The following is a 26,959-nucleotide window of genomic DNA, read 5'->3' on the forward strand; positions in this document are numbered from 1 at the left end:
CATATCGATCAAAAGTTCAGTATGGAGAATGTTGTGTCAGATTTAAAGTATTTGGTTCAGGTCTCAAAGAAATCTTTCAGAGTCGAAGTTCCAGGTCTCAGAAGAATTAACTTTATTGAACAAACAACAAAGTGAGATATGCCAGCTGTTCATCTGACTTACAATGGTCTGTCTTCAGGTCTTATACATTTTTCTTATCTCTAGGTACCCAATGGGCATCCGTATAGTTATCTTTTTCTTTTTGCTCCTCCTCGAGATATCGCCACTGTTAGAACCATCTTCCCCGAGGCCTTCTTTCTATTGGTGGAGAATCTCTGACCATAGGCTTTTTTAAAAAACATCTCATATTACATATACTTTTTTTGAAAACACCTCATATTACATGTTTTCAGTACCTTCTTGTAGCTTTCACCATGTCCACCTTCCCATATAATAAATGTACAGAGCTTTTGGGTACTTTTCCATTTCCACAAACCCTATGACTCAGTTCTTCTGTTTGACATTACAGCATATAGACTTTTGCATGAGACAACGGAAATTCCCCAACAGAACAGCAAGGCTCAGTACTAGGACCATTGCTTTTCACCCTGTACATGCAACCCTTGGGAGATATCTTTAGGAAGCATGGCATTAGTTTTCAATGTTACGCTGTTGATATTCAGCTCTATATTTCTTCGCACCCTGACGAAACATACCAATTCACAAAATTGATGGAATGCATAGTTGATATAAAAAATTGGATGACTAGTATTTTCCTACTACTTAATTAAAAAACAAACAAAAAACCCCCCCAGAGATTTTAATTATTGGACCAAAAACCTCTGCATAGAATACCATAGAATACTGTCTTAACACTTCGTGGCTGGTCTGTCTTCGTCGTCAGTTAGTTACCTGGATGTGCTCTTTGATACCAATCTTTCATTTGAAAGCCACATTTCTGGCATCTGTAAAGCCACATCTTTTACATATAAATTATGACATATGCTCACAATGACAAATGCAGAAAAGTTAGTTCATGCGTTCATGAATCATGATTTAGATTATTGTAATACTATTATGGGTGGCCCTGCATGTTTAATAAACAAACTACAGCTGGTCAAAAATGCAGCAGCTAGAGTTCTTAGAACGATGAAGTATGAGCATATTACCCCGGTTCTGTCAAAACTGCATTGGCTCCCTATTAAACATTGACTACATTTTAAAGTCTTGCAAATTACTTAAAAAGCACTAAATGGTTTAGCTCCTCTGTACTTGAGCGAGCTCTTAATGCATTATAGTCTTTCACGTCTATTGCGATCTCAAAATTCTGGCCAGTTGATAAAACCTGCAATATCAAAATCAACTGCAGGCTGTAGATTCTTTTCCTATTTAGCACCCAAACCTTTTTGGGAAGCAGACACACTCTATCAGTTTAAATCTAGACTAAAAACACATCTCTTTAACCTGGCATATATCACATTTCTATAATTCACATTAGTTAAAGGATTGTTAGGCTGCATAAATTAGGTCAACTGGAACCAGGAACACTTCCCATATCGTCCGATGTACTGGTTACATCATAAGAAGAATGACATCTACGCTAGTCTCTCTGTCTGTCAAACCCAAATGGACAGCAGATCGTGGACCTGTACCTAGACAAGAACACAACGCAGCCCTGAATGTCAGCAGAGACCGTGTCAACTAGACAATCCCCTGTGAATGCCTCGGCCTTCGGCTCCATACCAGCATGATGAATCCAATCTTCAAGCAAAAGGAACTGGATGGATAATTGAATGCTCCTGATCCCAATCCCAATCTGAATTATTTACTTACTTACTTTATACTTTATTTGTCCCTTAAAGGGAAATTTGTTTTGGGCAATGTGAAAGCTGCATAACAAGATACTCACATCAATACCATAACAATCACACAGTTGTGTCCTTTGCACCCGAGTTTAACAGCCTTGTAGCCAAAGGAACAAAATTATTTTTATGGCGGTTGTATCTAAACCTTCGGGTTCGAAAACGTCGACCAGATGGAAGATTATGACATGACAATTATGACTTGTCATGCAGCCTGAATCATAATGACACCATGTTTGTTCGTTGGCAGAGGAGAACTGGCTCCCTGACTGAGCCTACTGCCTCTGTTTGGGTACACTTAATATTCAACAATACTATTGGACTGAGAACTGAGCTGAATGAAGACAATATTTATTTATTTATTTATTTTTGCAGAACTGCTTTATAGATGAAATGAAGTAATTTATTAATTGATGATCCTTCCAACGGAACTAAATCAACACTGAACTGATTTCAGCTGAACAACAGCCAAAATGCATAATTTTCCTGTTATCACTGTAAAGCTGCTTTGAAACAGTCTGTTTTGAAACGATCTGTATGGTATAAAGCGCTATATAAATAAAGGTGATTAAGGTGATTGAAAGTCATTGTAATGATATTAGCTCAAAGGGGAAATATTAATAATAATCCATAATTACTAATTATGATTAATTATTAATATTTGGGTCAGTTAATTAGATTAACTTTGAGGTAAGCCAATTAATATTACAATCAATTAATCAGTTCCAACAAACTCTTTGATTATTAATTTATTCTAAGAAAAGTGTATCTTTCATGGTCACTGAAAAATAATTATTCCTTAGCATGTACAGTACTTAGAGCATGTAACAAGATCAAGATCGTAAAAGGGACTTTGTATGCAAGCAGAGACACTTCCATATTGTGCACAAGTTTTATTAACTAACTCACAAACATAACTAACACTAAACAAACATACATACATTCATACATACAGTACATACATACATAGGTAAAGGGGGTGAGTGATGTGGAACCGGAAGCAGGAAATAGAACTATGGAAAAGATCTATTTAACATTGAAAAGAACCATAAGCTTATTTTCAGAGCACCTCATTATTTATTTATTTTACTGTTTATTTGACAGGGACAGCGCACAATTTAAACAATTGCACCAGAGTTAGCTAACAGCTAATTTGCATCTGTTGTCCCTGGACAGGTAGACAAAACAAAAACAAAAGACTCAAAAACAACCACTAAACAACAAATACACTACATAAATTTACAAAAAATACATATTATCCATCAATTCAAAATTAATAAAAATGGTTTGATGTATACACCAAATACAAAATACAGAAAATACAAAGCAATCATTAGTGGTGACACTCTTGTGCTGATTTTAGCCAAATTTTAAGGCTGGCTTTAAATACTGCAAAACTTCCTGAGTTTCTAATGTTTGTGGGTATTGAGTTCCACTTTCCCACTACTTTAACAGAGAAGGCGGATTGTCCAAAGGTTGTCTTTCTAAAATGCGGTACCAAATCACCCCTAGTTGATGCTCTAGTTCTACTGGCACTGCCACTGCCAGATAATATTATGCATCCTCTAAGAGGAGGGGGTGCAAGATCATGAATAACTTTAAACATTAGACATGCGTCCGAATAAAATAAGAAATTATCAAAATTGAGAAGATTATATTGTTTCAGGATATTACAATGATGATAATCCTTAGGTTTTTTGTCTAATACTTTTCAAATTTGTTTGTAAAGTGAATACATAGGCTTGAGCGTAGTCACTCCTGCCTGTGACCAGGTTGTTATACAGTAAGACAAATGGGGAAAAATCATTGTGTGTACAAAAAGTTTTGCAGCATTAAATTGATACTTGCATGTTCAATTCTTGAAGTGGTTGAAGATTGGGTTCGTTGATGAGTCCGTGAGTGTCAAATGTCACTGTATAAGTTGTAATCGTTTCTTCTCCGCTGGATGGAGAAGATATGCTGGACTTTCGTAGTTAGTTCGACACTGTTCTCATGGCTGAAGTGTAGATTGTGGCCTGCCAGCCCTGGGCCGGAGAGGACACGCATGCAGAGCAAATGGTGGGAGTTGTGATGGACTTCTTCTGCATTGAATGAAGATGTTGAACTCCTGAGGTTGTCCTTGATGCTGTTGTGGTGGAGAGAGAGTCCTCTCTCTCCGGATGAGCACATGGTTGTTGTGAGACGAGGCCTGGGGGAGGGGTCCATAGATGCAGCTTCTGTTCCACCTTTGCAGTGTAAAATGGCCTAAAAAGGCCTACACACACACACACACACACACACACACACACACACACACACACATATATATATACATATATGCACACTGTGCAAAATCATTGACACCCCTGAAGACCATTGTGTAATCCGCACCCTGGTCCATGCACACTTCAGAATCTACAGTAGGTATTTTTTGCCTACTCTTTAACTGTGAATTCGGACACACTTCTTTTATCACATAGCCTACTGTTTATGCGGTTTCGGATGCAGACTTTCACTCAGGTTTGCCTTTACAAAAGAATGGTTAGCACATTAATTTATAACAACTTGACAGCTGTTTGTCATGTGACAACACTTTAGTATACTAGGCTACTCTGAAACATTATTTGATGCATATACTATTTCATACACTTATTCTGTATGCACCACAGCCAGGGCAGTAAGCTTGCTAGCAAGTTAGTGTGCCATTCTGAACACAGCCCCTTTCAATCGGAACGCGAACGCCCCTAGTGTTTCGAAAGTGCCCATCACTAGTTTGAGGATTGTCCTCTTATACTTGCCGTATTGCGTCGAGGTTAAAGGTGAAATGTGTCAGCATGGCGCTCTGAAAGCAAAACAGCGCGAATATAACTGATCAAAGAGCAGAATAACTCTATATTTTCCCTCAAACTCCCACGGAGAACAGTGTTTCCCAATACGGTTGATTTTGGCGTCTTTCCAGTAAGTATGCACTTTTGGACTGTCTATATAGAGTTTGTTTGAGGTAAACACATGGGTTTTCCTCAGTGGATATCCGGGCATTAGACACATTCATGACATGTGTCATACACGACTCAGATACACTTTAAGATATGTTTAAAAGTTATATTGGCAAAGCGTGTGTTATTTAAGAGAAGTAAAAATCTTTTTTAAACTGAAAACGTATTCTTACAAAGAAAGATATAACGTTACCAGTCAAAGGACCCTACAAACACACACAAACAAACACTGGTTTAAAGCCAAGTAACGTTAGAATTAAAAACGCAGGTTACGCTTATATTTGAAGGAGCAGTTTTTCTCCTCCTTTTGTATTTAATTATGAGGTTCAAATACTTCATTTTGGTGACCTTTTATGCACTAGTTTGTGCTGGATTAGCTTGTCTGCTGGTATCTTAACGAGCACGCTTTTTGATGCACCTAAAATATTTACTGCATTGTTGTCAAATTGCTTCCTCATGTAACACCTTTGTCAGTCCATACACAGTTCATAAGTTTAAAGACCACACTAACAACAGAATAGATTTAATGAACTTTACTGAAATATTAATAATAATTCTTCTCATCATCATTTCTTGACTCTCTGTCAATGCCTCTTTGCTTGTTGCTGTATTTGTATTGACACTTATGGATTTAGTACACTGGTCAGTTCCAATCTTCTTGGGTGCAATTTGGAGAATATGTTCACAGCTTCATCCAGGTTTTTTGAACAAAAAAATAACTATAGTTTCACATGATTTATATGTATGATTAGAAGCAGTTTAGCCTAGCCTATAACATAAATTAAAAATATTTTGGTGTTTTTATCATTTTGTGGTTTATAGATCTTAGATAGAAAATTCACTATACTAATCATTCCAGATAATTTACCTCAAGCGGTCTGCTTTGAAGTTCTCAGAGGAATAAGATGCGCCCCGAAGGAGAAGCATTTCCATTGGCTCCAGTCTGCCGGTATTGGCCAATCACAAAAGTCGATATTGCACAGCCAATATCACTGAATATCCCACTATGTTTTATTATTATAATTACGCTACGTTTATATGGCTATTATATTGTAGACCAGGGGTTTTCAAATTGGGTGAATGTGAGCCCCCCCTTAGAGTAGGTAAGGACAGCCGAGCCCCCCCTTCCCCAAAATCCTGTCCGCCTGCCCTAACCCACACACGCCTCTGCAGTACATGCCATCTTTTGTGTGTTCCAGGCAATGATGAGTTTCAATAACAACTGATAAAATGTAAATATTATTTTATTACCACAACTTTCTTAAAAGTGCATTCATAAACGATTCTTTGCAAAAGCAAATCATTTCCAACTTCATGCAGGCCTAATTGAGGCTACTTTTAAAATCACTGAACATCAGTAGGCCTAACCACAAGTCAACAAAACACACTTAACGTGCAATCGGCGCCAGAGCTACCGCCGGCGACACCTGACGGCTGTCTGGGCTTTAAGCGCATATTTGAAGGAGATGCACATCATCTTGAACAAAATCAGCAGTGGTGGAAAGAGTACTGAAAAAACATACTCAAATAAAAGTACCATTACATTCCAAAAAAAATTAGTGTGAGTAGAGTAAAAAGTACTTGTCCAAAAAAACTACTTGAGTAAGAGTAAAAAAGCAGCTTATTTAAAAGTACTCATGACGAGTAGTGAGTAGTGAGTACTGAGCTGTGGATTCTACCCCCTTATAATAAACACTGTGCACTACAATTTACAAATTAAAAAAAAATTGCACATACTGTAATTCACATTAAATTTTGTTCTTTGTCAGAAAGATTGAAGAATATCTATCATCCATCTTTTTAAAATGCATCAAATCAGTACACTCATCACCATTTAAATCACATTATTTGAAAAAATAAAATATATATATTTTTTAAATTAGGTGAAAGGCCACTGAGCCTGAGCATGCTATTGTTGCACATAAAATATCAATATTCATAACTGTGCAAAGAATTCAAAAACCTTTAGAAACTCATATGATAGTTCAGCATCACACACCATGAGATGGGTTAAATAGAGAAATTAAAAAATTCCCAATTTCTCTCCAAAACGGTACCAATTTTAGTGTTTTGATATGAGAATCACTAATATTATCAGATTCCTCACCTAATGCACTGAAAAAGGCTAAGATAGTGAGCTAACACTAATTACACTGTAATTCCATGCTATTAAATATGTTACAATTTAAAGGTAAATGCACATTGATCTAGATGGGTGGCATCATCCCTTACATTTTACACGGCTACATTTACTCGCATTGTAATACTGATAATATAATTTGTAAGGAAAATTGTGCATTAAATAAGTTATATCCGGGAATTTTTTTTTTTTATTTTTTTTTTTTTTATTTTTTTTTTTTATTGCCGACAAATCACATTACATTTCTCCATTGGGAATTTGTACAAGCAAGTCGTTTTTTTTTTTTTTTTTTTTTTCTCCAATAAACAAAGCATATGAATGAACAAATGAACAAAACAACAAGACAGCACAGGGCATTTTAAATGATATACATAAAGCGAAAAAGTACTAACAGGGATAGAAATAAGCATACTTGCAGGTAAAACCGCAGTCGAATTTAAACAAGACTAAAAAAAATAAAAATAAAAATAAACAGATAATAAAAAAAACCAAAAAAAAACAAAAAAAAAAACAAGCTACATAGTGAAATAAATAATATTCCTGGTCAGGATAACAAAAACTCTAGTCTGCTCCGTGCAATCAACTGGTTAGTCATCCAAAGACTGAGCGGAATTAACATAGGAAAGGAAGGGGCCCCAGTGTTTGGTGAATAGGTCTGAGCGTTTTCTCAGGCTGTATTTAATTTTCTCTAGGTGAAGGAAAGACAATAGGTCTTTTAGCCAGGAATTAGATGTAGGAGGTTTTGGGTCTTTCCAATGGAGTAAAATGCGTCTGCGGGCCACGAGGGAGGCAAAAGCAATAATGTCCAATTCTCCACGAGAGAAGCAACTGTGGTCTGCAGGGACACCGAAAATAGAAATAGCTGGACTGGGAGTCAGAGGTCGATTAAGAGCTTTTGACAATGTGTCATAAAAAGTTGACCAAAATAAATCCAACTTTGGACAGGAAAAAAACATACGAGTATGATTGGCAGAGGAGACAGAGCACCTGTCGCAAATGTCGCTTGTATTGAACATCTTTTTAAGCTTAACTTTAGAAAGGTGTAATCTGTGGACGACCTTAAATTGTATTAATGTTAGGCTAGCGCAAGGGGAAGTGGTGTTGACCCTTTCTAAGGTCTCGTTCCACCATTCAGTTTCGAAGGAGGAACCCAGCTCTTTTTCCCAGGTACTTCTGACCGCTAAGGAGGATGAGGAAGATGTAATTAATCTCATAGCTGCTGAAATAAATTTATGGTCCGTAGGAAAGGACAAAATAATCTCAGTAAAGGAATCAGGTGGTAAATAGGGAAAGTTGGGTAGATTGTGGAGTGCGAAATTACGGACCTGGAAATATCTAAATACATGAGATTGGGGTAAGTCAAATGTAGTTTTCAGACTATTAAAAGAAGCAAAGGTCTTATCAGTGAAAAGTTGTTTAAAGCAGAATATGCCCTTATCCCTCCACAGGGCAAAAGCTGAGTCAACAGATGAGGGAGAGAATAGGTGGTTGTCACATATAGGTATCAGCGGGGAGGTAGAAGAGATTTTAAAATCACGCCTGAACTGCCTCCAAATTTTCACAGTGGATAGAACAACTGGATTAGAGGTGTAGTTTGAAGGGTAAGAATTCAAGGGAGCACAAGTCAGAGTACCTAATGAGACAGAGTTACAAGACCGTGCTTCCATCTGACACCAACTGGTATTAGGGAAGTTGTACCATGTGTAAATTTTTTGGATATTGGCTGACCAATAATAAGCCAATAAGTTTGGGAGTCCAAGACCTCCTTCCCTCCTTGGTCTTTGTAGAGTAGCTAAATTAGCCCTGGGGTTCTTTCCTGCCCAAATAAAAGATGAAAAATGCTGGTTAAGATCTTTGAAAAAAGTCTTTGGAAGGTACAGTGGTAGACACTGAAAGAGAAATAGGAATCTTGGGAGTACATTCATTTTTATTGTGTTCACTCTTCCTAAAAGGGACAAGGGGAGGGCGTGCCAGCGCTTGAGGTCGGACTTGATTTGATTAACCAACTTTAAAATGTTATCTTTATAAATAGACGACAAATTATTTGAGATGTTAATACCTAAATAACGAAAACAGGAGGTGGTTAAACGAAACGGTAACGCTTGGGTCGGGATTCTTTTTGCAGCTTCATTAAGAGGGAAACATTCACTCTTACCAATGTTCAACTTGTAGCCCGAAAAGGATCCGAATGTGTGCAAAATTTCTAAGATCCCACTAATGCAGATGGTTGGATGTGAAATGTATAGCAACAAATCATCTGCATAAAGTGAGACCCTATGCTCCATTCCATTTCTGGTGATCCCAGTGAAAGACGAACAGCTTTTAAGGGCAAGGGACAGCGGCTCGATGGCGAGAGCAAATAACAATGGTGATAAGGGACATCCCTGCCTGCAGCCCCGTGTTAACGGAAATGGTTTGGACCGGGTAGAGTTGGTAATTACGCATGCTGTAGGATTATTGTATAACAACCGAATCCATGAAATGAATTTTTGACCGAAACCAAATCTACCGAGGACTGTGAATAAATACTCCCACTCTACCCGGTCAAAGGCCTTCTCTGCGTCCATAGAAATGACCATTTCTGCTGCTGTTTTGTTTGGCTCAGAGAGTGTTATGTTAAGTAGCCTACGAATATTTGAAGAGAGTTGCCTACCTCTTATGAAGCCAGTCTGATCATCAGAAATAATCTTAGAGAGGCAAGGGTCTAAACGGTTGGCGAGAATCTTAGCCAATAATTTCACATCAAAATTGAGCAGACTGATTGGTCTCCAGCTGTTGCACTCTTCTAAATTTTTATTGGGCTTGGGAAGTAATGAAATTGAGGCCTGGGTTGAAGATGGAGGGAGTGCTCCGTTCTCCAAAGAGTCATTGAACATATCTAACATCAAGGGGGCAAGTTGGTCGGAGAATTTCTTTAAGAATTCAACAGGGAAGCCATCAGGTCCCGGTGCCTTGCCGTTCTGCATTGATTTTAGGCAAACCAAAAGTTCATCTAGAGAGAGTGGGGCATCAAGGCAGTTTGTAGTGGTATTGTCTAAACCAGGGAAAACTAAGTTATCTAAAAAGTTGTACATGAAGGTTGTGTCAGATGGAGCTTCTGATTTGTAAAGAGTAGTATAAAACTGAGTAAATATTTCGTTAATTTCCTTTTCATCTGAGACCAAGGTGGAAGGGGTTTTACGAATTTGAATAATGGATCGAGAAGAGGCTTGGTGTTTCAGTTGCATGGCTAATAATTTGCTGATTCTGTCTCCGTGCTCGTAATATGTACTCTTTGTGCGTCTTAAAAGGGACTCTGCCTTATATGTAGAAAGTATATCAAATTCTGTTTGAAGCTTGAGCCTTTCAGTTCTAAGGTTGCCATTGGAAGTCATCGCGTGCAATCTGTCAATACGTTGAATTGCCTCAAGCAACTCGCTCTGTCGCAGTTTTCTCTGCTTATTAATTCTGGCATTATAAGAGATTATCTCACCTCGTAATACAGCTTTTAAAGTTTCCCACAAGAGGGAGGGGGAGGTGGACTCGGATTTGTTGGTTTGAATAAAAAAAGATATTTTCTCTGTTACAAATTTGCAGAAAGCATCTGAGGATAATAGTTCTACATTTAGTCGCCACAGAGAATGCTTGGGCCTTGAAAAAAGTTCAAGATCCATCAGGATGGGGGCATGGTCTGAGATTACTATAGTCGAGTATTCGCAAGATTTCACTGAGGGTGCTAAAATTTTGTCTACAAAAAAATAATCAATACGCGAGTAAGTATGATGAACCGGGGAGTAGAATGAAAAGTGTTTAACTCTTGGGTGGAAAAAGCGCCAGGCGTCTACACAGCCGATCTGCTCCGTGAGAGAAATCAAGGCTTTTGCCATATTGGACAGGGACAAGTTCTTTGAATTGGATCTGTCAAGTGTGGGGTCAATTATTAAATTAAGGTCTCCTCCGAAAATTAAATGGTGTGAATCTAGGCTTGGTAGTTGTGAAAACAGAGTTGTCATAAAGCTTGGACAGTCCCAATTTGGAGCATAGACAGAGGCCAGGATAACAGGTGTGTTGAGCAGCATTCCCACGATTATAATATAACGGCCATTAGGGTCTGAGATAATTTGCTCAGGGGAGAACTGTAAGCGTTTGTGTAGAAGTATAGCAGTGCCTCTTGAACGGCTGTTAAAACCTGAGTGAAAAATTTGGCCAACCCAGGGCTTCCGCAGTCTGGTGTGGTCACTAATACGTAGATGAGTTTCTTGGAGAAATATTACTTCAGACTTTAAGCTCTTTAGGTGAGAAAATACTCTTGCCCTCTTTATAGGACCACCTAGCCCCCTTACATTCCAGCTTGTAAACCTAATGGATCCTAGTCCCACCACTTGATCTGAGGTCGCCATCTATGATAAGACTGCATGGAAACACTCGGGATGACAGGTAAAAAAAAAAAAAAAAAAAAAAAAAAAAAAAAGGAAAAACAAAAAGAATTGTATCAACCGACTGGGTTGCATAGAACAAAACAAAGATTGCTGTAAATATCCATAAAAATAATAAAATAATCAAGTATATGAGTAGGTATATCGTTATCAACGCTGCCCCGAGAGTTTGAACTACAACAGAAGCCTGAACTAGCTTCAACTGCGTAAGACAAAAAAAAACAAACAAAAAAAAAAAAACTTTGGAACATAAATATCCTTAACCCATCCCACCACGCAGGAGAGTATGCAGGAGGTAACATCTCAGCGGATTCCTAGGCAGAGGGTGCTTCCCTTAAACATGTAACATATGTGCACCAGTAAAAGAAAAGGGAGGAATAAAAGGAGAGAGAGAAAAAAAAAAAAAAAAAAAAAAAAAATTTAATATAATATAAATAAATAAAATAAGTATAAATAAAAAAGGAAATAATAATAATAATAAAATAAATAAAACACCTTTTAAATTGCTCAATTTTACGGAGCCCCTGAGGGGACCTGTGGAAAAAAAAAAAAAATAGGACTTTCGCGTGCGCACGAGAAACTTTCGCGTGCGCACGAGAAACTATCGCGTGCGCACGAGAAACTTTCGCGTGGGCACGAGAAACTATCGCGTGCGCACGAGAAACTTTCGCGTGGGCACGAGAAACTTTCGCGTGCGCACGCGATAGTTTCTCGTGCGCACGAGAAACTTTCGGTTTGCGTTATAGTGTCATTAATACAAATGTGGAAATATGGATGATGTAGCCTATATATCATTTATGTTGTTGTTTGACATGTTTTGAAGTGTATATTTTAGCAAAAATCTCAAGCAAGGTGCTATTAAAGACAAGACTTAGAGGCATATTTTAGTCACAATTCAAATAATTGTATTAACTTTGAATATAGGCCTACTTTTAATAAACTTTGTATTTGTATCTGTATTGATAAAAAATAAACAACAGGCTAATAATCTTCTGCTACTGAGATGAAGGAAACATTTTTTTAAGAAGTAAAGTTCACAAGATTGCTATTTATCTTGATCAAACTGTTCCGTCATCAGCTCTTCCTCAGTTCCGCACTGCAGAATAAAATAGTCATCCTCTGCTGCAGTTGTACGGATTCTTAACGCATTTATTGCAACTACATTTCATCTTTTTCTCATCAAACAACCAGATTAACGAATGGTTCGACACAACCCGTACCGAAGAGCCTAGACAGGTCTTTCTTCTGTATAGATATACTGTATACAGGGTAAATGACGACTGTTGGTCTACCATGGTCGCCCTCGTCCAGTAAGTTTTAAATAATAATAATAATAATAATAATAAATTAAGATATAAATCAATATAATTCGTTGTAAATTAAATATTTTAAACAATAGCTACAAAAAGGTAATAATTGACTGTATAGTCCTAACGTTCATGCATGAACTGTCATTCAGACTTACTGTCTAACAACCAGAGAACAGAGAACATCAGAGATATTAAAATACATACTCTTCTGAGTTTTATGATGTAGGCCTTTTTTATTAAAATGTATTAGCCTAGAATTTATAAGGATGCGCGCTTGTGCGTGGCGCGCTCAGTCATGTTGAGAGGGAAACACGCATTAGGCCTATATTATTAGGCTAGTATTCAGAAATAGTGTAAAAGATCTGTAAATAAAATACAACATTAACATTATAAACACTATTAATAACATATAGGTTATGCGTATTTTACTTCCCCATAGCCAAATCCTTAAATGAATGGAATCAGAAAACAACAAGAAATGAAAAATAAGTAACCACTTATAATAATAATAATAATAATAATAATAAATGCATAGTAGTCTATAAAAATAGCCCTTTATTACAAACAACTTTTAGCCTATTTTAAACGCCAAGCCTAAACGAATTAATTTGAATCGAAACTGAAACTATACCGCAAAGTTGGGTTCGCGCATCTTTCGTTCGGTCCAAAGTTTAATACTGAACAGGAATTAATAATCATTTAATAATGAACCGGCTGTGATGTCAAGTTAATGCCAGAAGTGAACCGATGTTGTTAATAGCGCGATTCGCCGGCGCCATCACTTGAATTTGTTCCTCAGTTGGGGAAATAACTTAATACTTTATCGTTTCATACTCTGTCATTCGAAACAGTAAAATGTATATTTTTATTTGTGTACATTCAAAATGAATACAAAATGTCATGCCTTTGAAAAAGAAAGAAAACAACATGATGCGGACGTGTAGAACTTTATCCAAGAGCTGTTGTAAAACCTATAGCCTATAAACAATCTGTTACAGTAATTTTCTATATCCAAAAGCTGCAACCATATTGTTAAAAGCGCTATATAAATGAGGGCGACTTGACTTGACCTGACTAGAAATCGAAAAAAGAATGATGACAAAGAAAGCTGATGACTGTTCAATGAACATTCTGCAAAACATTTTTGTGTTCACAGAAGAAAGTCTGAAAAAGACAATGTTTTAAATTTATATAAAATATAAAAATATAAATTTTAGATAAAGGTTTGATTTTTTTTTATTCAAAATGCAATTAGTGTAATTGAATCAGTGTGTCTTTCGTTCAGTATAGTTTTTTTAATTTAATATTTAAAGTAGAAAATTAGAAAAGAGTTCCTTTTTCGTTTTATAAACAATATTTCTAAAACGTTTTTCGTTCTGAGGTAGAAAATTTAATAAACAGCTTGAATTGTTCGATTTCTAGTCAAGTGTGAAGTCGCCTTCATTTACATAGCGCTTTTAACAATATGGTTGCAAGCAGCTTTTGTATATAATAGAAAATTACTGTAACAGATTGTTTATAGGCTATAGGCTTTACAACAGCTCTTGGATAAAGTTCTACACGTCCGCATCATGTTGTTTTCTTTCTTTTTCAAAGGCATGACATTTTGTATTCATTTTGAATGTACACAAATAAAAATATAAATTTTACTGTTTCGAATGACAGAGTATGAAACGATAAAGTATTAAGTTATTTCCCCAACTGAGGAACAAATTCAAGTGATGGCGCCGGCGAATCGCGCTATTAACAACATCGGTTCACTTCTGGCATTAACTTGACATCACAGCCGGTTCATTATTAAATGATTATTAATTCCTGTTCAGTATTAAACTTTGGACCGAACGAAAGATGCGCGAACCCAACTTTGCGGTATAGTTTCAGTTTCGATTCAAATAAATTCGTTTAGGCTTGGCGTTTAAAATAGGCTAAAAGTTGTTTGTAATAAAGGGCACAATGGGCTATTTTTATAGACTACTATGCATTTATTATTATTATTATTATTATTATTATAAGTGGTTACTTATTTTTCATTTCTTGTTGTTTTCTGATTCCATTCATTTAAGGATTTGGCTATGGGGAAGTAAAATACGCATAGTCTATATGTTATTAATAGTGTTTATAATGTTAATGTTGTATTTTATTTACAGATCTTTTACACTATTTCTGAATACTAGCCTAATAATATAGGCCTAATGCGTGTTTCCCTCTCAACATGACTGAGCGCGCCACGCACAAGCGCGCATCCTTATAAATTCTAGGCTAATACATTTTAATAAAAAAGGCCTACATCATAAAACTCAGAAGAGTATGTATTTTAATATCTCTGATGTTCTCTGTTCTCTGGTTGTTAGACAGTAAGTCTGAATGACAGTTCATGCATGAACGTTATAGGACTATACAGTCAATTATTACCTTTTTGTAGCTATTGTTTAAACTATTTAATTTACAACGAATTATATTGATTTATATCTTAATTTATTATTATTATTATTATTATTATTTAAAACTTACTGGACGAGGGCGACCATGGTAGACCAACAGTCGTCATTTACCCTGTATACAGTATATCTATACAGAAGAAAGACCTGTCTAGGCTCTTCGGTACGGGTTGTGTCGAACCATTCGTTAATCTGGTTGTTTGATGAGAAAAAGATGAAATGTAGTTGCAATAAATGCGTTAAGAATCCGTACAACTGCAGCAGAGGATGACTATTTTATTCTGCAGTGCGGAACTGAGGAAGAGCTGATGACGGAACAGTTTGATCAAGATAAATAGCAATCTTGTGAACTTTACTTCTTAAAAAAATGTTTCCTTCATCTCAGTAGCAGAAGATTATTAGCCTGTTGTTTATTTTTTATCAATACAGATACAAATACAAAGTTTATTAAAAGTAGGCCTATATTCAAAGTTAATACAATTATTTGAATTGTGACTAAAATATGCCTCTAAGCCTTGTCTTTAATAGCACCTTGCTTGAGATTTTTGCTAAAATATACACTTCAAAACATGTCAAACAACAACATAAATGATATATACATCATCCATATTTCCACATTTGTATTAATGACGCTATAACGCAAACCGAAAGTTTCTCGTGCGCACGAGAAACTATCGCGTGCGCACGCGAAAGTTTCTCGTGCCCACGCGAAAGTTTCTCGTGCGCACGCGATAGTTTCTCGTGCCCACGCGATAGTTTCTCATGCGCACGCGAAAGTTTCTCGTGCGCACGCGAAAGTCCTATTTTTTTTTTTTCACAGGTCCCCTCAGGGGCTCCGTACAATTTCAATTAGAAATAAAAAAATAAAAAAATAAAAAATAAAAATTTTTTTTTTTTTTTTTTTTTTAGTAAAATAAAATAAATAAAACACCTTTTAAATTGCTGTTCCTCTGACACAGAGTAAACATTCTAAGCCACCATAGTTATTTACCGATTGTCCTCGCACCATGCAGTAAACCGGGCTGTCCGTCTGCAAGGACCATATTATGTCACTCACTTACTCTTAAAGTTCTGGTAGAAAAGTTCTGCGTCCTCCGCCGAGTCGAAAGTGCGAGTCTGACCGTTGATAGTGACCCGCAGCCGAGCCGGGTAGACCATACCGAAGCGTATGCCGTCAGTGTAGAGCAGAGATTTCACTTTGTTGAACTTGGCCCGTTTCTTGGCGAGCGTGGCGCTAAAGTCCTCAAAGATCCTGATAGACTGGCCATGGAACGAGATGTCCCTGTTCTTCTTGGCCCACAAAAGCACGCGCTCTTTATGAATATACTTGTGAAAACGGACGATAAAGGGACGGCAGCCTTCTGATGGTCTCGGGGTCAGGCCACGGTGTGCGCGTTCCAGCTCTAGGTCCTGTTGTGTGTCGCCGGTTAACTCTTTGAGCAGCTTGGACATAAACAGTCGAGCGTCACTCCCCTCCGCTCCTTCAGGAATACCGATAATGCGGAGATTCTTGCGTTTGGAGCGGGAAATTAGGTTTTCGACTGCCAATTGTAATGCTTCATTCGCCTGCATCGTGGACTCCAACTTCGATTTCAGTGAAGATACTTCGTTGTCCAGAGTGGATAGACCGTCTGAATGGGCAGTGAGAGCAGTTTCCATTTCAGAAATGGTGTTGGCGTGGGCCGCTACCGTGTCAGTTATAGACTGAAGTGAGGCATTGATTGGAGCCAGCGCTGTGTGCAGAGAGTTGGTGAGTTCACCGGTTACACTTTTACGTAGTTTCTCTAATTCTCCGACTAGCATTTCGAGGGTTAGCTGCCCCGTGCTACCTGCTGTTGTAGAAGCGGCCCCGCTAGCTTCCTTGCTCGGCGTCGGCGAGTTGAAGTGCTGAGTGAGTTGAGGCTGGTTTTTACTGCGACCACCGTGGGATTTACTCATTTTGTCGTCCAGGAATGAAAGATTAGGCTTTCGGCGGCTTTGGATAGCAAGGAGGCTTCAAAGGGTTTGGTGCAATCTAGAGAAAAGTTTTATGTATTCGGGAGGCAAACTTCACGCGTTCGTTCACAGCGCCGCCATCTTGAATCCCCCTATCCGGGAAACTTTTACAAAAGAAACAAACACACACACACACACAAATGCGAAAGGTGAAGCTGTTATATCAGCATCCATTCCACACACACACACAAAAAAAAGTTGAACATGAAAAATGTTTTTGCGCAAGTGCACTTGCCAAATGAAGACGGATTGTATGAAATGGATCAATCAAAAAAAACGTTGTTTATTAACGAGCTGTAGGCCTAGTCACGCACTAGGAATGCAGTTCAAGTTAACGCCATGGTTCATAAGGTGCAGTGATACTGAAACTGGCGGCATGGTGAGCGCGAGACGCGGCAGTGCACATCGTGACGCGCGTCTCTATATAAAATGAGATTGTGAAGTAAATGGGAACGGGAATTCACCGCATTATGAACTCGTCACGCAATTATAATTATTATTAAAAAATGTAATCATATTAAATCGTATATATTCCACCCCATACCCGCTACAATTGAGAATCACTTTAAACATGCAGACGCTGTTAAGACAATTTGATGTTTTCCACTTAATACACAATAAAACAATATACAATAAGGTTCGTTAACAACGTAGCTCCTGGTGTTCTTCTAAAATGAGGGCGAGCCACAAATCCGTGAGTAACGTTACAGTTTATAAACCCGTGGGAACGGATTGCGAAAGCGGGCATGGTTTATGAATTTTGGGTAGGCTACAGATTGCAAAAACTGAAGGCACGGTTTACAAGTCTGAGAGCGCGGAATAGAAACTCGTGGCTACGGTTTATTAATCAGTGGGCACGATTTGTTAAACCGAGGGAACAGTTTGAGAATTCGTGAGTAGGCTACTGTTTATAAACTGAGCGGACGGATTGCAAAACCGTCGCCACGGAATGTATTTTTTACTCACACAGGTGACTTTCCCGGGCTCCGTATCCTCCCTTAATGCTGACTTCTGTTGACTTGGGACAAGAGAACGACGCATTTTGAAGCTAATACTCGCACACACAATTACCGATATCAATTGAGCTACATAGTTTTTTTTCTTTGCGTGTCGCGCCTCCCCTATTGAAAACCGCTGTTGTAGACTATTGAGTGGATAAAATATAGAAATCCTTTTAATTAAAAAAAAAATATATATATATATATATATATATACCCCCCCCCCATCATTCAGAGGCGATGCTTCACCGTTGCTTTGAAAAGTGTATTGCGAGAACTCTCTCTGAACTGCACGCGCGGCACACACACACACGTCCAGCTACAATAATCATATTAATTTGAAACAGCAACCCAGAATATTTGTCACAAGCATTGATTAAAACAATGATGACAATAATCACATGAAAAACCCCCCCAAAAAACGACTTAAATTCTGGACCTTTGCAGTGAGGGGGGGTTCGTTCGAACCACCCGAACCCCCCCTGCCTACGGGCTTATATGAAGTGATAGAAAAAATAGAATGGTACTTTTAAATATTAAACAAAAACCCGCCAGTAGGTGGCGGCAAATCACCGTCCTTAATGAGTGAGCCATTGAGTCTTTTAGGGGCTGTTTACATGACACCATTTTTAACTAAAAATGTAAGACCTTTTATGTCGTCTTTTAAAAAACGGGATTCAAAGTGCACGTTTTTGAAAACAAAACCCTTATCTCCGTGCAAACTACAAAAACACGAATCTGAGAAAACGGTGACGTCCTGCACATGTGTAGGCTATGACGTGTTTAGGCTTTTTTTTTTTTCTTCTTCAAAAGAAAGGATACAGATATTAACAGCATACAGACATCATCACTAGTGGTTATAAGAATGGGCTAAATGCCACGGCTGTTGTGACGTACTTCCGCTGAAATGTCAGCCACCACGAATACTTCCGGTTAGCGTCCACTTGTTTTGGTAGCTGCTTCTAGTTGACGTGAAGTCATCAAAGTTTAAATACCAGAGAGTGTCTGGTATTACTGCCGAACACTGCTGTGTGCCACAGTGCCAGGCATCCAGAAAGTACAATTCTGTACTTAGTTTTTTTAACTTTTCCTGCTGATGAGGAGCTGAGGCGTAAGTGGATAGTCAATATACGCAGGGACAAATTCACCATGACGCCTCACACCCGGTTGTGTAACTGTTAGCCGGCACTTCAGAACGGAAGACATCCGTGAACAAGCATCAGAAAAAGGTCGTCGGCTGTTAAAAAAGGGTGTTGTGCCGGTTTTATTTGAGTGGAACAACTTCTCCCTTCCACCTACAAGACTGGGGTATTTGAGAGAGAAGGGAAAGACCACCGCCGCCAGAGGATGACAGGGAGGATACACCGGACAACGTAACATTTACAATTTATTTAGCCTATAACTTAGTTGACCATGTCAAATGTAATAGATCATGATTAATCTCACTTTACTTATTTTAAAATAGCAGTGTAGAATAAGTAATGAAGAAATTATAAGAACTCTTAACAAAATCTTGCTTATGTGGGAGCCATTAATTTACATTCTGGCACACCCTGTATTCATATTTCACATGATATCTCAGGTACCATATGATTCATATAGTGCAATGATGGTGTTTATCTGGATCTAATTCACAGCAATGATATGACTCTCAGAAACTTCATTTTGACACAAAAGGAACCTGTTTCTTCTGAACCTGAACTGAACCTGAGCTGAACCTGCACTGAACCTGCACTGAACCTGCAGAATGACTTTCCCTTACACTCAGACAGTGAGGCTTCTGGCTTTTCCTCATAGATCTGAAGCACTCAGACCTAACCGTGACCTCTCCTGACTCCTTGTTTGAAACTGTGATTAACATAGAGGTTAGGGTATTGCATTTCAGAAACACAAAATATTCATGACGTTAACCTATCACTCTGCTAACATTATTAACGTTGCTTCCTCGCTGTGATAACTTTGGCTAGTAAAGAGCCAAGGAGCTAGCATGTATAATTTTTTTGTAAACTCAAAACAGAGGCTTGTTAACTTACCTTCGTAGTTGTTTATATAGCTGGACACATACAATTTAAAACCTTTGTCCTTTTTTGATGTTGGTGTCTTCGATGTGGCCTGGATGATCCGATGTACATCGTTTGCCGTCATACTCGGCAGGTCCTGCAGCGATCGCGTAAAAAACAACATAGCTACAGCAAACGTTAACGTGAACCGGAAGTACTAAAGCTGGCTGAAGAGTCCGGAAGCATCAGAACGGAAGTGCGTGGCATTTAGCCTATTGCACAAATCAACACAATCTAACATTTTGTCATGAAAAATGTAAGGTTGGCTGAGGGTGTTTACGTTTTTATTTTAATTTTTTTTTTAGAAAATTTTAAACAAATTGATCTAGTCATTGGCTAGATCATGTATAACTTATCGCTGGTTGGACAGTTTATATGTCGGTCAGTACTACTACTCGCTAAAACGACTTCATATTTTTTTAAAGAGGGCCTATTATGTAAAATTCACTTTTACATGGTGGTGTTTGAACATAAATGTGTTGGCAGTGTATGTAAACAACCACTCTATAATAATAAAAATCCACCCACTGTTTTTTTTTCATAAATCATAAGCACTGTCTACGAACAAGCCGTTCGAAGATTCTGGGCAAAGTGACGTCACTTTGCACAGGCCCCACCCACGTCTGTTGACGGACACTGCAGTTTTAACGTAGACCCGCCCTGAGTACGCTGGACACAGTCCGCCATTGTTTCGACGCTGGAGCAGCTGTAGACAAGAATCCTAAGCGATTGAGGTGTTTTGTTGGATGTAAGAATGAACATAGCAGTGAAGTAAAACTTCACATACACATTGGGGACATCAGAGACTTATTTTACTTATTGTAAAAGGGGGCATAATAGGTGCGCAAACCTGCGTATGCGCGTTTGAATATATATGTGCGCAGGTGTGTAGTCCTTCTTTACAAATCAACCCTCAATAAACTACTTGTCTGGCCTTAAAAATGTATAATACAGAATTTTTTTTATCGCGTCTGCGTAGCGGAATTATCCCGACAAAATTTTATCTGTACTGAGGTAAAGGGAAGGGAAGGGAAGGAGGCCTTCACAGGGGAGGGACTGTTTGACACTTCAGGACTGCGTTGCCGTCGTGTCCAGGCGCAGGTCCTTCATCAGATCTGGATACGCGCTGGATCCGGCAGACTGCAGTAAACCTCGGGATAAACCGAGAGACTAATATTAGCGTAGACACCATCCTTCTTATGATGTAACAAGTACATCAGGATTTATGGGAAGTGTTCCTGGTTCCGGCTGATCTAATCTATGCAGCCTAACATTGAATTATAGAAGTCTATAATGTGTTATGTGTATGCTAGGTCAAAGAGATGTGTTTTTAGTCTAGATTTGAACTGACAGAGTCTGTCTGCTTCCTGGTCAATGTTAGGAAGATTGTTCCAAAGTTTTGCTGCTAAAAAGGAAAAGGATCTACCGCCAGCAGTCGATTTTGGTATTCTAAGTTAAAAGTACAATTTTTACATTTACACAGACTTTAACTGGGAGCCAATGCAAATTTTGTGAAACAGGAGAAATATATTCAGAAATGGAAATTTTGGTAATAACTCGAGCTGCGCCATTTTGTACCAACTTTAATTTATGAAGAGATTTGGAAGGAAGCCTATAAAACAAAGCATTACAATAGTCGATTCGTGATGTTACAAGGGCATGCACAAGCATATCAGTGCTCTTGAGTGAAAGGACTGGATGCAGACGATTTATATTCCTAATATGAAAGAATTCAGACATTGTTAATATGAGCTTCAAAAGACAGAGTTCTGTCAAGAATGACACCCAAACTTTTAACCTGATTAGACAGAGGAACAGGGCAATTATCTATTACCACAGAAGAAATATTTGACTACAAATTGAATGCGGTCTGTGAGATTCCAGTCTTCTTAAGAGTATAGAATGTGAAATGGTATCAAATGCTGCACTAAGATCAAGAAGTATAAGTATTGATAAAAGACCAGAATCAGCAGCTAGTAATAGATCATTAGACATTTTTACAAGAGGAGTTTCAACACTGTGATGGGAACGAAACCCTGATTGAAACTGCTCATAAACTATTACAAGAAAGATGTTCACTATGAAAACAAAATGCCTGTTAAAAGGTTAAGTGCAGGTTTTCTCTTTTTATTCAAGTCCAAACTGTTAGAAAACAGCACATTTTTTTTTCAGTTTGTAAATTAAATTGAACATTTTAAGTAAATTAAACCTTTTTAATGAGATCAGGGTGATGGCATTGCAAGTGGCTTTGCATGGTCCAGCTTTGAACTTAAACATGGCTGGGGCATCTATTTTACTCACACTGCTGTGCTATCCCCTTAAAACCTCTTTTTCTTAGGCTAGTTAACTTATGTTCATGTTTCATGTTTCCCTCATTCATGTGTTGAGCACCACATCGAGGAGCCATGAAGTAGCGATGCTGGGAGCTGGCAAATCCATTTAGAGCGCCTTATTTTATTAATTAAAATATAAATATTTGGCGCCAGCATATCAATTCTCCTTTTGCATGAAGGACAATATGTTGCTCTGTCGATATTTTGTCCCACCCCTAATCGACTGTGTATGCTATTTTTACAGAATTACTCTGCGGTATTTCATCTAGTGCATTTGTTTTCATTAGATCATGCCGTCTGCTTGTGACTCTCTTGTTGATGATATCGAGGATATGGTGACCTCCTATGACCCTACTCCCCATGAGCGCCAGTTTGCCAGGAGAAGCATTGTGCCTCGCGCACGCAAGCACAAGCAACAGCCTGCAGGAGAGGAGCTTCTGACAGACAGGTGCAGTCACATTACACTTTGGTCCTCTCTTTAAACTAACCCTGTATGAAAGGTATTGTCAAGATTTCACATAGGGCTGGGCGATCTATCGTATGACATTGTTAGGCGCATCTCATCAGTAAAGCGGTTCCCTGCTTTCAGATGGAGCAGCATTTACAACACAGAGCTGTAGTTCACTGACAAGCTGAGCCATATCGCATTAATTATCGCGGACGTAATTAATGTGCGATAATTAATGCGATATGGCTCAGCTTGTCAGTGAACTACGGCTCTGTGTTGTAAATGCCGCTCCATCTGAAAGCAGGTGATGGCGATTTACTACTAATCAAGGAACCGGCTTTACTGACGAGATGCGCCTAAGAATGTCATGCGATATATCGCCCAGCCCTAATTTCACAGACCTATTGGTGCGCTCAGGTGCTGTTGTGATGAAGTTGTGTTGCACATCTTATTTGCTGACTTTCCATCTGTTTATTTTTATGCAAATATTGTGTCTGTATGTAAACATTCAGCTACACCATAATAGGGCTTTGACTCCGAACTTCGTTATTCAAATATAATTCGAATATTTAAAAAATAACGATATTCGTACGAATATTAGGCATCCTTTAATATTCGAACCTGTTATGGGCATTATTTTTTGTAAATGTGTTTGCTTGTAAATGTTGTTTTCAATTCAGATTCCGAGGCTTTTTCACGCCTGTTGAAGTTGTGAATCGCAAGCTCATTAGCAAGGCTATTGGTCATCTGGGCTTCCTGTAGGTGACGTTAGAGTCCTGGTTCGCGCCTATTTTGTATACCAAAACAATGGCCGCGCCAACTCCTACAACAACCACGCCTGACGAGGAGTTTGAAATCTACACTCCTGACAATTTGAAAAGCAACTCTGGTGGACAGAACATATACAACTTAAGTTTGATACCAATATGTCTTACTGAAGGCATTTTAATGGTCAAAATATTATTAATAAATATTTGAATATTAATATTAAACAAACAAACTTCGAATATGATTTTTGGGCAAAAGTCAAAGCCCTACACCATAACATACAATAAAAACTGTCATTGCAGTGTGAATTGGCCTTTAAGAGATCATGTGTGAACAGCCCATTTGTGTACCAGAAAAGTCATTCGGGTAATTTTACATTAATTTGCAATAATTGCTGTGTAAAAGGGGATATTGAAGTAAGAATGCAGTTTATCTGTCAGTCAGATAGGCATTAAAGTTGCATTTGTCACTATAGCAACAGTAGGCTCCTGTGAAGATGAAGTTACAACAGAAACGAACATAAAAATAGAGGTGCACCAGTCAACTGGCCATAAATCGAAACCGGTTTTTAGTTTTATTTTGGCTGATTTCTATTCCGGACTTGCACACAAACTGTATTACAATCATTTCCCAAAATACCATTTGTCTGGAAATATTGCGAAGTCTGTAAACAGGATGTTAATACAGGCCAGAGACGGGACATGCCGAAGACGGACGCAAAGAAGAAAACCCAAGACGCATCAGCAGAGCAAATGCTTTACCAGGCACAGCAAGCTCATTGTTTGTGATGCTCGAAATATAGGAAGAAAAAATATTAATAATAATTGGTGGTGGGGGTTTATATGAATGGATCTCTGAAAGGAACTGACTGTAGTGTTTATAAGCGCAGCACTGCTTTGTGTACAGCGGTGCAAAGAAACTGCTGCTCTTCCATAAGCGCCACCTACTGTTACCGAGTGAATTTTCAATTTTGCAATTGTGTATTCCTCTTATGTAGCATAATTCACAAATCTGATTTCAGGCAGTTCTGTTCTTGTTTTAAATGTTGAAATAATACGAATAAAAAACAACTGCTCATGCGTGTAGCATCCTTGTTTGGATCATGATTAAATTCAATTGGTTGCCTCTAATTTCAAATGCTTGTTATAGTGAAAGTCAAGTATGGTAACCCATACTCGGAATTTGTCTTCTGCATTTAACCCTTCCAAGTTAGTGCACACACAGTAGTATGAGTAGTGATTAGTGAACACGTGCACACACACACTGCAAACTGTGGAGACACACCCGGAGCAGTGGGCACTGGGCAGCCATTTTTGCTGCGGTGCCCAGTGAGTGATTTGTGGGTTAGGCGCCTTGCTCAAGGGCACCTACGGGTTACCAGTCTGACTCTCTAACCATTAGGCCATATGACTGCCCCAATACTCCCCCAATAAACAACAAATACATTTGCATAAAGAAAAAATAGGCAATCTGATTCAGCCAATTTGCTTGTAAAAAAATAAATAATCTGAATCGGCCATGAAAAATCAGGATTGGTACATCATTACATAAAATAAATATCTGAATGAAACCTATCATTTTGTGATAGTTACAGTTACACTGATTAAATATTGCCATCTAGTGGATAAAGCTTGGAAATAAATGTTTGACAGTGTGGGCCATATCAGATCTACAACAATGTAATCACTACTAAACGATCTTGAAGATGACTGCTTTACAGTATAGATTCAGATTTTCCTACATTTAAATTTTTTATCTTTTGCCTTATTTACAGTGTGATTCCTGGCACACAGAAGATCTGGGTGAGGACGTGGGGCTGCTCTCACAACAGCTCTGATGGCGAATACATGGCGGGGCAGTTGGCTGCCAGCGGCTATAAGATAACAGGTACTCTGTGTAAACAGATTAGGCTGTCTGCTGTCTTCAGTGTCAAATTTTATTTATATAGCACTTTAAAAACAAGGGTAACACTCTATTTTACAGTGTCCTTGTTACATATGTTACATGTACTCACCAAAGTAATAACAGTAAACTATGCATAATAACATGCAACTTACCCTCAACCAAACTCTAATCCTAATAATTATACAATATATATTATCCAGGTTTTATTTTTATTTTGTGCCCAAGATTTAATTTGATAGTTTTAAATATTTATGAATACATTTCTCTCTGGTTTTATTTGGCAGCTGTAGTACATTTTTATGGTTATTAGAAGAACATTAGAACATTACAATCAAAAAAAAAAAAAAAAAAAAGCTTATTAAAGCAGAAGTTAAAATCACAAAATTAAAAAATAATAATTACAAAAGCACAACTACATTTTAACTGGTAAGATGAATCTGAGCTTAGAAAATTGGCTATATTAGCCTACACTTGATTTACCCCATTACAATAGTCCCTTTACAGTTATTTCTATCATAAAAATACATTGTAGGTTTAAAATTCTAATATTTTAGAATATATATATATATATATATATATATATATATATATATATATATATATATTATTAATCGCATGATTGTCATGAGTTAACTCGCGATTAATCGCAATTTATTGCACATTTTTTATTTGTTCTAAATGTACCTTAAATTAAAACTTTTCAAGTGTGTAATACTCTAAATCAACATGGGCATGGATAAATATGGATGCTTTATGCAAATGTAGGCCCTATGTTATTATTGAAACCATAGTCAACATAGAGCATGAAGACGAGACATGTTTCAAAGGTCATAGATGTTTTTCAAAGAACTTGTTCATGTCTATTAGACACATGTAGAAAGAACAAAGAAATACCAGGTTCCCATTATTCTCTTTCTTTGCACTGAGCAATTTACTAACACAAACATGTTTAGATTTTTGCATGACAGGGCAGCTCTTCTGAAAATGCTAAATGTACATTTATTATTTATTATTACATAGTTTGTCTCTCTCTGTGCCCATTTTAATGAAGCTAAATTCTGAATAAAACTGTTTTCATTGGTATATTTTACTGTTTCTTTTGTCAAACAATGGAATGAATATGAAATAGTGACTGAAACGCGACCCAATAAACATAACCAGCTCTCCCTTCCAAGACGTTAATCTGCACAAAAATCCTGATAATCGAGCCGTCGTCTGATGAAATCAAATACACATAAGATTAAAGACAATATCTGTGCTGTGATTTCGGCTATACTTGCATGTAAAATTAGAGAAGCAACATAATATCTGTGTTTAACTGAATTAAATCGCT

General features: G+C 37.8%; 1 protein-coding gene across 1 annotated transcript in view; it reads left to right on the forward strand.

The window, feature by feature from the left end:
* Positions 1–4,595: 4,595 nt before the first annotated feature.
* Positions 4,596–26,959, forward strand: part of cdkal1 (CDK5 regulatory subunit associated protein 1-like 1) — a 390,498-nt gene continuing 368,134 nt past the window's right edge. Inside the window, exons 1-3 of the mRNA XM_084088459.1 lie at positions 4,596–4,778; positions 22,793–22,953; positions 25,496–25,608. Of these exons, the coding sequence (XP_083944585.1) occupies positions 22,796–22,953; positions 25,496–25,608 (271 nt within the window). The 5' untranslated portion in view covers positions 4,596–4,778; positions 22,793–22,795. The remainder of the gene's footprint in view (positions 4,779–22,792; positions 22,954–25,495; positions 25,609–26,959) is intronic.

This window comes from Abramis brama (assembly GCF_963993115.1).
Source record: "Abramis brama genome assembly, chromosome: 17".
NCBI lineage: Eukaryota > Metazoa > Chordata > Actinopteri > Cypriniformes > Leuciscidae > Abramis > Abramis brama.